Genomic DNA, 19,302 nt, shown 5'->3' on the forward strand with positions numbered 1-19,302 from the left:
GGTATGTAGTGACATTTTATGTAAATATCAAATGGGTATAAAGATAATTTGGTAATGTTGTGGGCCAAATAAAGAATGTTACAGTTGGTGTGGTATAGCCTTATTAAATACTCCCTCCACTTTCCTATTTTCACCCCATTTCCCCTTTTTGGCAAATTATCTATTTTCACCCCATTTCTCTTCCTTCCTTATTTGGACTACCTTTTTCATTATTTAATCATTCTTTTCACCCCACCTACATCTCTTTTATTACTTTTTTCATTATTTAATCATTCTTTTCACCCCACCTACAACTCCTTTATTACTTTTTCATTCTTTAATAACTTTTCTTAATATCCGTGTAAAAAGAAATGGGATGAACAAAAAAAAGTGGAGGGAGTAAGTGTTATCATTGGTCTGGTACAAAGGGAGTATGTTATAATAGAATATCATAAATACAATTAGTCATAATAACTATGAAAAACACTTTCAAATTAACCAATTATTTTCCTCTAAGGTTCTAACCAGTAGTCATTTCTAGCTTCTTGAGCTACCATATTTGCCTAAGACGATTTAAAAAAAATAGCGTTAAAACGGTTCTTATCAACTTATATACAATAACTTATATTATTGGCATGGTTGGTATATAAATTAATTTTACATTGCAAAGCGCACAAATTTGCTACCATGTCTACAGATATTTAGCTTTCCTCCTAATTTTGTTCCACACATATCTTGGTAATATTATGATCTAAGCTATAATATATCACAAATTCTCATTGAAGACATGACATATCCGTCACAAGCTTGTGACGGATACCACTTTACCGCACAATGTACCCACTTTTTCTCTCTCTGCAACACTATTCATGTGGTCCCCTTTCTCCACTAACCCATTTTGTTACCATTTTATCTCACAAAATATCCGCCACAAATGGTAACCCATCACAAGGGAGACCAATTGATAATATATAAGAGTGAACAAAATGTACAATCGTGACCGCATAGCGCAGTGGATTAGCGCGTCTGACTTCGGATCAGAAGGTCGTGGGTTCGACTCCCACTGTGGTCATTTTCTTTTTAAAATTTGTTTTTCTCAGTTTCGTATTCCACAGTATTATTATACAGCTAGCGAGACTGTTTTCTTTGTTGTTTTCTTGTCATATTCATTTATCATTATGCGAGTATGCGACGAACAAATTGTTGCAACTTGTTTCAAGTTCTAACATTCCTTCCTCAATCAATCAATGTTTATACTGCCGTAAAAGTTTGTTCCATTTTCATTCCACCATTCCTTTATGTCAATCCCCACTAATAAATATATTCCCTTTACAATTCACGCCCAAAAAAAACCCAATCCTTTTTCTCTATAGATTCAAAGCTACACTTCCTAAAAAAAAAAAAAAAAAAAGATTATTCAAAGCTGCTCTGTATGTATTAATGCATATCTCAATCGCGACCTAGTTCCGTGATTCCGAAAAATTTAGGTTTGTTCAGTTAGTCTGCTATTTTGCTGAGACCTGTAATGTAGAAAAATAAGTACACTTTGCTTTACTACGAAATCACAAATTCTTGTTTCAGACGGACACTTTTCGTCTTATTTTTCAGACGGGTATATGTGACCATTCTATAGTTAAATGTAACTGGTTTTTCAATAATGGTCACATTTAACTATGGTTACAAAATCCCGTTTTATTATTTCAGACCAAAAGGCCCATCTGAGGGAAGACCCAACCTGATTCCAAGTTTCCAACAGCCTGAAATCCAACCTTTAGAAAATCCAAAAATTTGGTGAATTCAAACCGAACTGCCTCCAGATACGGGATGTGAAGGAAATATTATCCATGTGATGATTGAATTTATACTTGTATAGTTTTTCAACTCATGATAAATTCAGTTCCGGACTGTGAGTATAAATTTTAAGAAAAATTGAAACAAAACCTAGGAAACCAATCCAATCTATCTTACTACTACTACCGTGTTTGCAAGTAAAACAGTAATACTCGAATATTTATTGATGAATTACTCTGATACACCAAAATGTGATTTGCAGAAACACAAGGCTTTGAACTTTACACTCACCAGCTTCAAATAAACTTTCACCTACAAGTTACACCATTCTCACCAACTCTACATCATTCTGCAAATCCCACCAACAGGAAAAAGAAATGGGAAAATCCCGCCAAAGAAAAAAGAAAAGAAAAAAGAGACCCATAACTATATACATAAAATATCAGACTTGCAAAGTAAGCAAATCATCATGTAACAGTCCAGGAACAAAGTAATTATAACAAGAGATGTATGCCATCTGCTATGGACTTTTTTCAGGAGATGAAACTGAACTTTGGTTCAGTCCAAATCCTTCCCTTGACTCCTATTCACCATCTTCCATCTCATTCTCCGACTGTAACAACTCTATGAAAGGTAAGACCTCAGTATGTTGATCATCTGAGAGCGTTGACAAAAGCTGATAGTGAGTCGACGTCACGTTTCTCTGAAGGGTACTTGATGGGTTGAGATGAGTGTTTAGGGAAGAACAATATGGTTGGGAAGCTTCCTAGTTGTAGTTCGTTCTTAGCGAACGCCTTTTCGTCGCCATCTGCCCTGAATTTTCCTACCTTTACGCCACTTCCCGCAAACTTATCAGCCAATTCTAGGTATGAGGCTTCCATACCCTGTTGAAACAACAAAAAAACATCATCAGTCACCCAAAAACAACATTATCTCAGTTTCTCCAACTCCCGACAGTAATAGCCCAAGTAAATTCTTTCTAAATGTCTCATCTAAATGAAAATTGGGTCAAATTTGAATATCTCTTATTTATAATCAAACAACTTCATTGCAAATATTTGCTTTATTCGATAGTAAACAATTGCAGAAAGAAGGAATGATGTAAAAGTAACAAACCTGGCAAAATTGGCACCACGGAGCATAGAGGACAACGATCCATGGATCTCTCCTATCCTCCAATCTCAACAAGTTCTCAATCCCTGACCTACTCAAGTTCACCAAGTTTTCCGACTCGAAAATATCAGCAACTTCACCATTTGCTTGGGCATTTCCATTCACCTGTGCCTCACCCTCATTCTTAAGATTACCCTTGTGGAGACCACACTCCTTGGCCTTGGCATCTTCCCACCACCACCTTCCTTCCCTCTCATGTTGTCCTGGAAGAACTGCCCTTGTGCACGGTTCACACCCAATCGAGACATACCCTTGAGCGTGCAAGGAGTTAACAGGCACATTCATTGCCCGAAGGAAGTTCCAAATGTCCTTACCGTCGACATTTGCAACCGGGTTCCACTTCACTAGGCTACCAGCCCCACCTTCCAAGCCCTCAAAAACGGGATCCACTTGAACAACGGGAACATCAGACCGGGTTCCAGGAGACTGGTCCTTCCTCTGACCAGTAATCCAAGCACGCAACCCTTTCAACGCCCTCCTAAGCGGCCTCACCTTCCTAACACGGCAGCACTCCTGGTGGCCATCTTCATAGAAAGAAAATAGACCCTTGTTTCTAACTAATGCCTGAACTTCTACAGAGTCGGGAAACATATACTCAATGTGGATACCATAGGTCTTCTCCACCTCATCAAAAAAACGGTATGTCTCAGGGTTTAGCCTTCCTGTATCTAAGCTGAAGACCCTAAATGGTCTGCCAGTTAATTTGGCGTACTCAATCAAAGCAACATCTTCCGCACCACTGGAAATCAAGCCCAAAGGAATAATCAGCAAAGATTAACGGCAGTAACCATACATTACAATTAATTACTTAACAGATATACAGGATAACATGCAATACTATAATCACGATCATGAAGTCAAACGACCACTAATCACTAATAATACTAACACCGTAATATTAATAATCAGTAGGTCTCTCTAAGAGACCGTATTTCACTAATTTAGTAAGAGACATAATAGCGAAAAAAAGAAATTCAGTGGATCCTTCACCCTATCATATGAGAGGTCTCTCAGTCACGCTACTGGGAGACCGTCTCTCTGAAGTTTTTGTGAATTTTTAATTATTACTCCCTCCGTCTCATTCAGTCAAAAATAAATATTTCACATTCCCAAACAAACAATATAAGCAAAAAAAAATAATAACTACGACCATGTCATTTTGGACTTAATTTCGGTTCATTTTCATTGATTAGTAATTCAATTCAATTTATTTTTCAGGCCAAAAGGAAAGTTTAAAGATAGTAAGGTCCCATGTGAAAAATGGCCGCATTCAAGAAAGTTAAGATAGAGTCTCTGTTAAGAATACATAATCTCCTGCATACAATCTTTCCTATTCTTTCTCATATTGTTAATAGTCAATGTTAGTTCCTAGTCTTTAGCTTGTCAATATTGTTAGTAGTCAATATTAGCTCCTAATCTTTAGCTTGTAGTTCCTCTAAACTAGCATCTTGTTATTTAGGATAGATAGGTCTCTTTTGCTATATAAACTGATGTATCTTGTACGTTACTTTCATTCACTTAATACAAACTTTATTCATACTTTACATGGTATCACGAAGCCTTCGATCCTCACGATCATAAAACCCGAATCCCCGACTTTCCTTGTCTCGTATATTCGTCACTCACCCAAGTTTCCTTCCTCCGCAATGGCCAATCATCATCTCCAACTCGCCAATGCCGCACAACCAAACTCGCCCCTCACCCTTGTCACCCTCTCCAACTGTATTCAACTTAAGGATACTATGACCTTTCGACAATGGCGATTTCAAGTCCGCGCCATTATGAACGGCCTTCAACTCTTTTCCTATCTTGATGGCACGAACCCTGAACCACCCAAAACCATCACGGTAGGTAGCCGCAACCCCCCCTGCCACCGAACCCACTATTGAACCTAATCCCGCCCATTCCACTTGGTACCGTCAGGACCAACTAATTCTTGGTGCCCTCACGGGTACCTTGTCTTCTCCTATCGCTGGACTTATTGTTAATGACAATACGTCCCATGAAGCTTGGTCTACTCTTACTCGGACCTTCGCTAATTCATCCCGTGGTCACCGACTACAAATTAAAGATCGCCTTGATAACATATCTCACACCGAAACTATGTCCATTACTGAGTACATGACATCCGTCAAAGCATGTACCGATGACCTTGCTCAGCTCGAACATCCTATGGACATTGATGATATTACCAACAAAATCCTCAATGGCCTTGATCAAGATAAGTATCGATCCGTCATTGAAGCGGTTCGTGCTAGAGATACCCCGATTTCATTTGAAGCTCTACACGAGAAGCTCATCCAACATGAACTCCGTGTCAAACACACCACGACCCCATCCGTTCCCACACCGTTTCAACCATCCGCCCATGCTGCCACTCAATCTCGCTATCAATACTCCAACAACAATCAACATCGCTCCTATTCTTCCTCATCGAAACCTGCCTACAACAACAATACCTACCAAAATTCGAACCGTACCTTCTCTCCCAATTCGAACACCTCCTACACCCCGAAACCCTATCGCGGCAGATGCCACTTCTGTGATGAGGTCGGTCACGTCGCCTCTGCGTGCCCGCTTCTTTAAATCGTACCCTAATGTAGTCTTTCCCACCCGCCAAAACAAAGGACCCCGTCCCCAAGCCAATACCGCCACCCAATCCAATCATCGTGCCTCCTCGCTCTTGGGTTGTTGGTGGCGCCTCTCACCATATCACGGATGACCTCAATACTGTCCCTTCATAGCCCATATGAAGGACCCGATGATCTTCTTATTGGTGATGGCTCGCCTCTCTCCATAACCCATACTGGTTCATTCTCTCTTTCCTGCTCTTCTCGCTCTCTTTCCTTTTCTAACGTTTTAGTTGTCCCGCAAATATCTCATAAATTATTTTCCGTCTCTCAATTCTCGCTAGTGATAACAACGCTTATGCTAAATTTTTATCGACTCGTTTTCTTTCCATGACATTCAGACGGGCTCAATCCTCCTTCACGGCAATCTCATTGACGGCATGTACTTTTGGACTCCGTCATCGCCTCACGCACACACGGCTAAAGCTTCCGACTCCTCCTCGTGGCATCACCGCTTAGGACATCCCTCCAATAAAATTATGCAGCTTTTTAATTCTAGGTTTAATTTACGTCTTTCTAGTTTTGATCATTGTATTTCATGTCAACTCAATAAAAGTCACAAATTGCCTTTCTCTGTTTCTACACTACAATCCTCTGCCCCTCTTGACTTAATATTCTCTGACCTATGGACATCTCCCGTCACTTCTCCCGAGTCATTTAAATATTATGTCATTTTCGTCGATCACTTTACACATTACATTTGGATTTATCCGTTAAAACAAAAATCCGACACCGCATCCACTTTTATTAAATTTCGAGCCATTGTTGAAAAATTTTTCAACAAATCAATCCGACAATTTTACTCCGACAATGGAGGTGAATTCATTAAACTTACACAACATCTCCTCACTAATGGTATAAATTTCCTCACTTCTCCTCCGCATACTCCTGAACACAATGGCTTTGCTGAGCGACGACACCGTCACATTGTTGAAACGGGTCTCTCGCTGCTCTCTCACGCCCGACTTCCCACCTCGTTCTGGCCTTATGCGTTTTCCACGGCAGTTTATTTAATTAATAGATTGCCTACACCGACCCTACAAAATAATTCCCCATACTCTATCCTATTTAAATCCGAACCAAACATTAATAAGCTCCATAGCTTCGGCTGTCTTTGCTTTCCGTGGCTTCGCCCGTATACCCGACACAAACTCGAATCCCGCTCTCTTCAATGTGTCTTTCTTGGGTATTCCCAAACCCAAAGTGCCTATTTGTGTCTCGACCCGCTTACCTCCCGGGTCTACACATCTAGACATGTCCGTTTCTTCGATACTGAATTTCCCTATCCTGCTCTTCTCCACGTCTCTGCAACTCCTTCCTTGATTAATCCCACTGACTGGTGCTCTTTCTCTGTTCCCGTCCTTCAACCCGCAATCTCCCCAGCTACACCCTCCACTGCCACCCACTCCGAACCCAACCCAGACCCTACCACCTCCTCTGCCACCCACACTGAATCCACTCCAAACGCCACCACCTCCCCTGCCATCCCTAACCCTAACCCCGATACTCATCAGCCTCCCCCATCCTCGTCGATTCCTTCATCCTCTACCTCCCATCACAACACTCGTCTCTCCAATAATATAATTAAACCAAACCCGAAATATGCGAAATTATCCTCTGTCCCTACTGCTTATGTTACTCCCACCACTGTGAAACAAGCTCTCGTTGACCCTCGCTGGCGAGCAGCTATGCAATCTGAGTACGATGCCCTCCTCCGCAATAGCACGTGGACTCTTGTCCCTCCAGATCAAGCCCATAACATTATTGGCTGTAAATGGGTTTTCCGTATTAAATATAATCCCGATGGTTCCCTTAAGCAACACAAAGCCCGTCTCGTTGCCAAAGGGTTCCATCAGAGACCTGGCCTCGACTATACCGAAACTTTCAGCCCCGTTATAAAACCCGTCACAATCCGACTTATCCTCTCCCTTGCCGTCTCCAGTGGTTGGTCTTTGCGTCAAATTGACATTAATAATGCCTTTCTTCAAGGAACTTTGACTGAGTCCGTATATATGGTACAACCTCCGGGGTTCGCAAATACTGATAATCCGAATCACGTTTGCAAACTAAGCAAAGCTATTTACGGTTTGAAACAAGCACCGCGTGCTTGGTACACGGAACTGAAAAATTATTTTCTTTCATATGGTTTTCGAAATTCAATTTCGGACTCCTCCCTGTTTATTTTTGATCATACTTTACAGTCTCAATAGCCTTTGATGGATGAATCTGGACAAGTTATAGGGAGATGTACATATGTCAATTAAAATAATCATTTGCAGGATCTAGCAGATACAACAAATCGGTCAACTAACACGGTATTGCTGGATTATGAATCAAGACACATTCTTCAGGCAAATACATAATTAACATATCACATAAACTTTCAAAATTGATCTCTTAACATTAAGAATAACAACAAATTATCAATGTAAAAATACACACAAAACAAAATTAGGCATAATTACTAGATTATGAATATTTGATTAATTAATTTATATACCTAAAAGCAATGGCGATTTCATTTCCGAATTTGGCAAGAGCCTTGTCCATAATTTCAAGAGGAGATGCATTTTCAAGGTCCTTAGCCAATTTCTCATAGTCCACTTGTTCTTCTTCGATTATCACTTCCTCTTGCTCTGTTATTCCACCACATTATTAGAGTCGGATATACGCAGCCTTACCCCGTATTAAAATTAGGTCGAGAATTGGACACAAAGGGGAAAGTCGACGGAATGCAAGCATACCAGTATTAGGAGCGACGAGGGTGGACGAGGCCGCAGCGAGTGGTACAACACGTGACTTAGTGGCGCGTAGAGCCTTGACCTTTGACGCGCGTCTAGTCGACAAATTGAGATGATTGTAGTGATGATTAACACGATCGGACGGCTGAAATACGCCCACACTTTGCACTACAAAAACATATAACCCAATTAAATACACATTTTCAAAAACGTAAACAATCAAATGAAACGGAAACGGAACGAAGCCCGTAAAGTGAATGGGGTAAGGTAGGTAGGTGCTAACCTTTGAGGTCAGATGAAAAGGAAGATAAAATGGCGGAAGATGAAGATGATGAAACTGCCATGGCTGCCATTGTTGAACCTGTAATTGTTGTTTTAGTGATTAATTCTGAATAAATGTGTTGATTGATTGATGTTTTTTTCGTAATGGGAAAATTGTGGAATATTTTAGGGGGGAAGGGTGTTGGAAATGGGAGGGAGAAGAAGAGATGGATAAATAAGGGGAGGGAGGAATTAGGGGATCGTCTAGGTTCATTGAATCTGGACGTAATTGTGTTGAGAGGAATTAACAGAAAGGGAAAAACGTTTCGGGCTTGTGCTACCTAAGCGCTATCGTCACGTGTCCACTCATTCTGCTTTCTGGGTCTCTGCTCTTTCAACAACAAGTGGGGTTATTTGGGTCGGGTTTTATTATGCTTTTGTTGTACTTGGTTTTTATTTACATCATCGTTTCCGACGAATCAAGTATTATCTACATGTGGGTGGATAAGATAAAACAGTTTGTTATTTTTTAGACACTCGGTTTTTGTCTTATCTACCCCATATGAGTATTATTTGATCCGTTACAAGCTTGCGACGGTCTCTGTTACAAACTTCTCTTATCTACCCCATATTTGTCACAATTTTAGGGTTATTTTCGTCTTAACCTTATGTCGGAGAAGAATGTGCCATTTTTTTTTTACTAAAAAGTTTATCATGTTTTGATAAAACGTTGTAGCTAATGTTACATATAAATTTATTGTTATGGTAACTTTTATCATGTGCCATTTCATTGTAAATGGCCAAATGTCACATTTATTCCATTTTGAACTTAGGATATATACTTCTTTAGAACAAAATTTTATATTTTGACTATTATAAAGTTGATCTATTTTTCTTTTAAATATAAAACTGTGCTAATTAGACCTTGTTTAATCAAAGAGAACCTATTTGTTGTTAGATGTTTATTAAATCATGATGGGTTCAGGTTGCGTCAAAATGGTGTCCGATTCATAAGACAACGAGGTTTCACTGTAAAATCAATTAAAAATAGAGGAGTAGTCTCTTGCCTTATAAAGTGGTAACTTCTTCCCTATTTTATTAATATGGGACACTTAGGCCTCATTTGGTTCATACCGGAATTGAATTGATGTGTTAATCTGCAATGCACGTGATTTAAACTCCTACATCGAAATTCACATGAATTGCAATAATATGTTTGGTTGTTCATACTGGAGTTTATTTCCTAGGAGTTTCCAATGACCATGAAGGGGGTAGGTAGTTTAATTCTTCCATGTAGGAGTTGAAAACTCCTATGGAATTTGTGTTCCGGGTGTAATTCCAGAGCAAGTATCGTTACCACCCGTGGCTTGTAGAATAATGTCTTGAGTTGAACCCTTCTTGTCTTTATCGTTCCTCTCGGCCTCTCCTGCAACAATGAACGAACTGAGGGTTTGGCTTTGTGCCAAGCGTACTCACTCCGACGCTCAAGTCAGTAAACTTAAAGAATTAAGTTGTGTTACTTGGCTAGATATGTATTGTAGAGAGATAAGGAAGATATTACCAGATGAATAGTGTGTTTAGGTTTAGTTGTGGGATCCTTTCCTCAATGAAGGTTGAGGAGTATTTATAGGCTTTCACCTTTTGTCACGTAGTGGCCAAGTGGCCAAATGGCTAGCAGGTGGAAAGACTGATCTACCCCTCGGCCGAGGGACCTATGGTAGGCCGGCGGGCCATGTTGACTCACCGTCGAGGGGTCTTGGATATGAGTACGCGGGTATGTGTCCCATTTGGTGAGTTGTCACGCCGAGACCCAGGCTACAGCCGATGGGTGGGACGGCCAGTAAATTTGTCTAAGTCGTTGACTTGCTGTGGATATCTTTGACCTTGTTCAATATGTTGACTTGGTCAGCGGTGCAGAATATGCCCCATCAATTTGAAACTCCCCCATTTTATAAAATATGGGGGTAACCAAACAATCTCCCAAAATCACAATTCATGGGATTTTAAAATTCCCATAAATTGGTGGGCTGGGCAACCAAACGAGCCCTTAATTACATGTGGATTATAGAAGGAATTCTTCAATGTTTTTGGTCATCTCAAACTTGTTAACATAAGTTATGTCGAGTTATCAGCTTGGACTTGATCGATTAGGTCATCGTTAGGCTTTAAATTATGTGTTATTAGCCCAAATTAACCTAATTTTCAATCAAAAACTCCGCATTGAGGCACAAGTTATCTTAGATTAAATTTAGTTTGGACCACTTGAGACAAATTAAGTAACATGGACTTGCAGTTGATCGAGTTTACTTTGATTATGAGTTATGACAAACTTAATTTTTTTCCTATCCTATACTTTAATGGACGGTTCAAATCACGTATGAAGTCTAGTACCCTTTACCAAATTGTGTTTTCTTTTATCAATGAGTCTCATGGTAGGCGGGTATATCCGTCTAAAGATGTAGACGGGTCAAATAATCTCATTTTTACATGAAAAGTAACCCCACCATCTTACTTGTTGTTTGTCTTATTATGCAAGTGACTAAGTGATCATATATTTGATCCCTCTACAACTTTAAACGGATAATATCTGTCTAAAGTGAGATTTTGTGTTCTTTTGTTTACCCGTTTAGTCCTCTTTGATCTGCTGCTTTTTTTTTTCTTTCTTTTTTTGGGTGGCTGATAACTGTTACAGAAGTGTTATGACTCTTACGAGAGTGAGATTATTTGGATGGTGGGCTGCTGCCTGCTGTGCTGACTGGCTCAGTGTATTATTAGCCACGAACAATACACAAACTTTCCCTTTTTTTTGTACTCTCTTGTCCTTCCCATGGAAATTACAAAATGATTGGTGTTACTCAGTGTCGAGTTATACTTCTGTCTATTTGTTACTGCAAGTTGTGACGGATTAAATATTAATCATGTGGGGTAAATAAGACAAAAATAATGCTTTGAGAGTAGCAATATGTTTTGTCTTATCTACTCACATAAGTATTACTTAATCCGTTGCAAACTTGTGATGGATATGTCCATCACAAGAGAGACTTGTTGTTGTTACTTCTCCATACGTTTAGCTAAACACAACTGCTCGTTATAAACGTGAGTATCCGTCTATAGTTATAGTCTTATAAACATGTCAAATATTCATCCGCTTTAAGCATAAAACAAGTACTCCCTCCGTTCCGGTTAATTGTTGTCATTTGGTTTTGGCACAAAGACTAAGGAGAAAGTAATAGGCAAATCACAAAATGACAAGTGGAACAAATTGAACGTGAATGATCAAATTGTTCATCAAATTCATTCTTGAAATAGAAAGGACAACAACTCACCGAGACACCCCAATATGGAAAAGGATAACAAATGACCGGGGGAGTAATAAGTTGCATGGTGAGGCCCAAAAATATTACCACTTTAAGCATATTTGACCCGTCATTCCTATAGACAAAAATATCCGTCTACAGTAAGACTAATTATTAACTAAAACATACTCCGTATTCGGTATTTCACGTTTGCTAAACAAACGTATAGAAATAGAACTTATGGTTCGACACTCACGGAAATCAATCTTCTATGTATGTCAGGGGCGGATCTAGGAGGCCTGGGTGGGCAAGTGCCCACCATGAAGTTAAGAATATGTATGATTAACTGTAGGATATTTGCATATGAGATGCGGTAGCAGAGTTGGTAGGAGCTTTATAGTTGAGTCTAAAACCCTGGGATGAAATCCTACCAAAGGCCTTTTTTTGAACCATGGACCTACCTTGTATGTAGATTAACATTTCCCCCATAGAGCCACAGGCCACTAGTGTTCTTTGTTTAAAAAAGAATTAAAGTGTGTTATATCTAAAACAAGATGTTCTTTAATTTTATAAATATGTTTCGTAAAAAAATAAAATTTGATGTGTAATTAACATTGAGATCATTAATTTTTTTATTTTTTTTAATTACTTTATATAAAAAAATATAATATGCATGAAGTGTCTTATAAAATAAAAGACGATTTATTTAAAAAAAATCGTGCCCCCCCTTATGACAACATTCTGCGTCCGCCCCTGATGTATGTGATGTTTAAAAAAAGAGGTGTGTGGACTGGTTTGGCGACGTCGGTGTGGTGGCGGCAACGTGGTGGCGGCGTGGTGGTCAACGAGGGCGGGGAATTTGGTGGTTGTTAAGAAGAAGATGATGATAATGGGTAGTTTGGGGATTTATATATTAAAGTTAGTTTAGTGTATAATGTATGAGGGATTAGTGTATTAAATAACAAAAAAAAAGGGTTATTAGTCAGATAAGTAACGGAGTGATGACGAAAGTCTGATAAAGGTATTTTTGGAAGGAAAAAGGTAAATATAGGGGTACCATATGTAGAAACTTAAAATGAGGGATACCATGTGTAATCTGCCAAAATTCGAAGGTACCATGGGAAAAAACTGTAAAAATTAACCAGACAGATATCTGGCTTGACTGATGGAAGCATGGACTCTACATTTTTAACCTTCTCACGTTCAAAAATAAGAGATTGCGAGTCCTTGACTGCTCTATCAACTAACTCCAGAAGTTTCTGAGGAATAAGCAGGGGTTTTGAACGATCCATTGGTCACACTTCCCCATATTGGTTAGTCTCAAGATTTCAAAACTGACCAAAAGACATCAATTTCAAATGCATTTTCCCACCTTCACCAAATTGCGGTTGGTAGAAACCTACAATAACCAGCCAATAGTCTCCGCAAATCGTTAAAATACTGGCCTGCACAGCACAGGCGAAAGAAGTAATAAGAAAGGGAGAAAAAACTTGGGAATTCGACGTAATGCAACGCATCACAAGCATCATATGCCCTTAGCAAATGTCAACTAACTTAGTTGGTAAAGTTATTGTTAAGCGGTACTCATGAATCATGATCTAGGTTCACAACTCATCTACAGAACTACCAAGTTTGTGTCTCTTTAAACCACAAAGGAAAAACACATCTCATGCAAAGAAAAACATACAAAAATGATATTGCAAAAAATAATAAGCAGTTAAAATCTAATGAGAGGACATAAGCCGAGAAATTAAGAAAAGGAGGCACCTGTTCTGAAATTGTAAGATACTTTTTCAGCAGCTCCATCCCGGATCTCAAATTACCTTTGAGTTCTGTGGGGGGGATTTGTAACACCCCCTCATACCAAGGTACCTTACCAGGACTACCCAAGCATGAAAGGCTGTTACCATCTCGGTTGCCCGAGGTTAGTATATATCAAAAGCGTCCGTCCTAAACACATTTATTAGAAGTACTGTAAAGTATTAATGTTTACAACAATCCAATTCCAAACCAAAACCAATAAAGTGAATACAACTGAGGACAACTACAAAATCATAGCTAAGACTCGTGGATCGTGATACTACAACCGGTGATGACGACTTCCCCATGACCGCCCAAGCTCACCAAATGCAATACCTGTCAAGTCTGCTCACCATCCCCGAATGGATCACCGCAGATTTTACAAAACAACAACAACGGGCCGTACCATTCAATCAATGTAAGACAACAAACAATATAACCTACGATCATCCTCCATAGTAACCGACTACACACCGAAGTGTGTAGCCCCGCGCAGATTACCCATCGCAAAAGGTAATCCACTCCGCTTGATGGGTGACCGCAGTCCATCCCCACCAAGTCCAGCTCATCAACGAGCGACTAACAATCCCTGTCCCTTAATGTGCACATCCCCTCTCGTTGCGGGTTCCACGGAGGGCGAACTAGGGTGTGAAGCCACTCCCGCAAGTGACTCCACCGCAAACAATACACACATCACGGTACCACAAATTTTGTCACAACAACACCACCGTCACAACACAATCACATCACCACCGCCACCACAACACCCATACTCCGATGATCGCCAGATAACCACAATTACAATACAATCACAATCTTAAATCAATTAACAAGAAACCGAGTAGGGAAACCCTACCTTTTCGCAATCCAAGCACACATAAGCAATCAATAGTAGTTCCTCATGACACCGTCACCTACATACAATAATCATATAATTCCAATTACCACATCGCACAAAATCTCTTTTCCCCAAATCACAAATTAGGGCAAAACCCTAAAAGACCAATTAATGAAACTTACGAAATTAGAGGCTTACCGACACAATCGACACAAGGAAAGATGAACTAGACTCACGAACGATCCACACCAAAGGGAGAGATTTGGAGAAGATTAGAGCGCCGTTGAGTGATATGTTGTGGAACAGTGTAATTAGAAACTGATTTACGTTTTATTATAACCCTAATCATCTCCAAATCAAACCGCTGAAATATTACCCGTCAGACCGGATACTCGGTCGAGTGTCGAGTATACTCGGCCGAGTACACTCTACTCGGTCGAGTATTACTCATACTCGGCCGAGTATTCCTAAGCAGAAGCAAAACAAAACACCAACACACTTTACTCGACCGAGTAGGCCATACTCGGTCGAGTACCGGCCTATAAAATCCGTAGTGTTACAATCTTCCCTCCTTAAAAAGAACTTCGTCCCCGAAGTTCCAACCCAACCTATAAAACATGGACACCTAACACTAACTCCACCAACCACTTTTCCTTCCACAACATGGCTCACGATATCATCTCAACTATAGCATAACCTCCCAATACTAACTCCCTAATACTATCAGATACCTACAACCTAAATGTTGCCAACTCTATCTTAGCTCATAACGCTCACTAACATCCTCAATTACCAAGACAATCCACCACACAAGATCAACCATCAAAACGGAATGTTACATTCTACCATCCTTAAAACGAACTTCGTCCTCGAAGTTTACTTCACACACATACACATCCTCACACAAACCGTTAACACTATCAAAGTTTACTCACACTCCTAAACATCATACTACTACCACCATTGCCTGTAATAAAATCAACCCCAACATAAAACCATCCTTTTCTCCACACCAACACTCAAACTTCCAATTATACTATAACATGTATAACCATCAAACTCTCTTTGTTGCATCCTACTCCTCTTAAGACAAATGTTACGTCCTCGTAACTCACTAATACTAGATCCCTAACTATATATCTTCTCATTATCCTCATCACGACCGCATGTCAACGATATCCGCCTATAGCCTCGACACCTACTACATCTACTCCTATATCCAAGGTTCTCTTACTCTATGACTCTCGTGCCTCCAATTGTTTGTACTCACATAACATAGATCATAAAATCCTCAATATAATCACCACTCCATCTCTTCCACATTACCACAAAACAACATACTTCTATATACTTATACACTCATCTCCATGATCTTAACTCACAATCCACAATCGTTACGTACGCTCACACTAGATCCTCAAGTTCTTTACTTCACTACCGCAAAACTCATACATAACTTAGCATGACACTAATTCCCCAACACCCTACACTCACTGTCTCAACAAAGGATTATGAACTACCCGCATCTTTCGGTCATTACCACACATGTTTTACGAATCACTTGCCATTACCCTGTTTACTAAAGCCTTATCTAGAACAAGATCAAAATTACTGTAACAATCTCTCACAAACGTGTCCCATCAACAGAATATCACTATACCATGACAACAACGAAAACATATACAACTCTATTCATATCATACTCTACCCTCATTCCCAAACTTAACCTGATAAAGAAAACATCAATAAACAAGACAACTGTCTATCTGCACAAACCGAAACTCGCAGGGAGCAACATCAAACAAAACAACAATCTATGTATAACTGGTATGTACTGTCGAAACTCGAATCATAATCATCCCGCCTACTCCACCACAACCGGTGATGGCATCGCAACACCGCCACCAACAGCCGCACCGCAATGCGAAAATGCCCGCATCACAACATGAAGTACCATGCCCGGATCACCACTCGAGGCACAACAACCACATCGATAAACATCACAATCACATATAATTCCCATAAACACTGACTCAGTATGACATTTCGAACAAGAAAACTCATTCAAAACCGTTTTACTAGATTATAACACAACATATTATACGGAATAAACTGACAAGAACCTCATGAACATCATCCTTACCATTTCACGGAATAAACATGAATCATCAATACACATACAATTTTAACTATCCATGCCAGATCAATCAAATTATTACCTTTTTAACCTCATTCCATTAGTATACTGTACCCAACATAAATTACAAAACATTCGTATAACAACTTTATAATTATCACACCATACCACTTCTTGTGAGGTCAGAACCTCACACAAACATTTACACATATCATAGACCCGTAATCACATCCAACTAGTCAATCCTGATCATGTAAGTTACCCCCCGATAAAGGTTACCTCTCGCTTGAGTTTAACTCGTATGCCCCTCATAACACATTCTCCCATTCGCATATCCATCACCCCCTGCCAAATGTAACCATATCATTAATACTCAACTACTAATAACTGCCTCATATAACCACATCTTATGCTCTCTCACAACCATACATATCAACTTGGTCTCTACAAAAATCAACCTCTTTAGAATTGCTACCTTTCTAATATACCATCACCCTTAACCACTAGTCACAAACGATAACACTACTATTGTCCGGACATCAACCTCTTACACTCATCTCTAAACATCACGATTTCTTTCCTAACTTTGGTTAACATCACTAATAACAAACATCAAATCCATCAACAAAATTACCTCAACGTTCTTCCCAATACTATTCTTAATTGTATTATTACCCGACTCACCACCAAGATTTTATATCGTGCAATTCTCTACCCAACTTTTACTTTACTTAATTCCTCGAAACTCCTGACTAATCAACGTTGTTCTGAAACTCCTATATAACCATTAACTCAAATCCTCATGATAGTATCATACATCTCGACGATTCCTTACTTTATATCACATAACTCCGGTGAACATTTTCTTAGTTTTACTCCCCTCATTCTTTTCTTTTTACACTCGACAAAAGCAATTAACCACTCAACTCCTTATTACCTCTTACCTAACTCTTTAATGCTCCGGTTACCTTCTCATTGCTCCAAAACTCACATCTCATTATTTCATATCGATATCATCTAACTCTTTCTTACCATAAATATTCTCTTATTATGCTATCACTCACCCTTGTCACCAATCCATCCATAGAATCAACGTTTATTTGTTCAAACAATTGCATCTCCCTTTTTACATCTCTAGAAATCAAAATTCATTTTATACCGTTAATTGCCCAAGGAAATCACACGTTAGTTTCACCTCTTGATAACACCAATTCCCAAATTCGACCACTATCTACCCATCGCGGCATAACTCGATCTCACTATACAACATTTGTTTTCATCCCTCTATAACGGCCTTTTCCCACATATATCCTTAACCAACACAATCTTAACCGTCTCCCTCCATAAATCCTTACACATACCACTATATCACTATTCACATCCCTTATCTTAATCTTTTCTTTCTCACGTTTCTTTACACCCACATCACCCTTGCTCATATATACTTACTTTTATATTACTCAACACACGACTATATCACTCACCATATCTCAAAAAACATGCTCTTTGCCTCAATTAGCTCACATTCTTCCTTTTTCTTTTTCCACTATCTCCCACATGTCTTCCTTATCCAACACATGTTCCTCATAAGCCATCATTCTCCATGTCATAACTTTCGGTAACTTATGTATCAAGACCGTCTCACATATAAAAGGATGCGTTAAGACTCAAAACATACATGTGTATATACCATACGACTCAAAACAATGTAAAAACATAGCCACCGGCTCAAAACAAAAGTAAGATCATAGCCACCGACTCAAAGTGGCCGCCCAATGAGGTACTCAGTCGAGTACATAACATACTAGGTCGAGTACAAGGTACTCGGTCGAGTAACTATATTACTCGGTCGAGTTTTCGACTCCAGAAGCAAACTCAATTGTCGCAGAAGGATTACTCGGTCGAGTATTGGGAATACTCGGCCGAGTAGACCTTACTCGGTCGAGTATGAGACTACTCGGCCGAGTTAACGACTCCAGACGCTAAACAGTATTATCACAGAGAGATTACTCGGCCGAATATGGAATAATCGGTCGAGTATAAAAGATACTCGACCGAGTAGGGACTACTCGGTCGAGTATCGGCAGCATTCTCAAAGACCGTCCAGTTTTCGTAAAACAGTCATATCTCACTCGTTACTTGGTCATTCTGGGCGTGTGACCTATCGTTAGAATCGTAAGAGGACAAGCTATCACCTCAACTTGGAATCACAGCAATATCATTTCTAGAACTCGACTTATGACAGTTTTAAGACAACTCTTCCAAAAATCGGTTTGTATACAAATCAAAATTCCTTAACAAAATAACTTAAACATGCATAAAACAAATAATAACGACCCAATACTTCTAAAAACCAGTACAGAGGTGAACTTTTATCATACCCACATGAAAATTAAACACGACATTCATATGCATAGGCGCATGACCTTAATCACATGCTAGTACCAACAACCAAACATTAACATTATCATGATTATGTACCCATGTACCACTACTCTTTTGAAAGCCACATAATAAACACTTAACATGCCAACATATTTCATACCAAATCCGTTTCAACAAGTTTCACCATGTCTTACACATGTTCCCACACATCTCACTTCCTTTCACATGATTCAACCATTCAAGTTACACATACCACACACACGCATCGAAA

General features: G+C 39.4%; 1 protein-coding gene and 1 non-coding gene across 2 annotated transcripts; one reads left to right on the top strand and one right to left on the bottom strand.

Annotated features, from left to right (window-relative positions):
- Positions 1–977: 977 nt before the first annotated feature.
- TRNAR-UCG (transfer RNA arginine (anticodon UCG)) lies at positions 978–1,051 on the top strand. Its single transcript has one exon. It is a non-coding gene; the product is annotated as a tRNA-Arg (tRNA).
- Positions 1,052–1,968: 917 nt separating this feature from the next.
- Positions 1,969–8,845, bottom strand: LOC141642552 (5'-adenylylsulfate reductase 1, chloroplastic-like). Its single transcript, XM_074451392.1, has 5 exons — positions 8,598–8,845; positions 8,318–8,482; positions 8,074–8,209; positions 2,887–3,682; positions 1,969–2,654 (listed from the first exon to the last, which is right to left on the bottom strand). The coding sequence occupies exons 1-5, from the start codon at positions 8,665–8,667 to the stop codon at positions 2,424–2,426; spliced, it is 1,398 nt and encodes a 465-aa protein (XP_074307493.1). The 5' UTR covers positions 8,668–8,845; the 3' UTR covers positions 1,969–2,423.
- Positions 8,846–19,302: the final 10,457 nt, after the last annotated feature.

This window comes from Silene latifolia, chromosome 2 (assembly GCF_048544455.1).
Source record: "Silene latifolia isolate original U9 population chromosome 2, ASM4854445v1, whole genome shotgun sequence".
Taxonomy (NCBI): Eukaryota; Viridiplantae; Streptophyta; class Magnoliopsida; order Caryophyllales; family Caryophyllaceae; genus Silene; species Silene latifolia.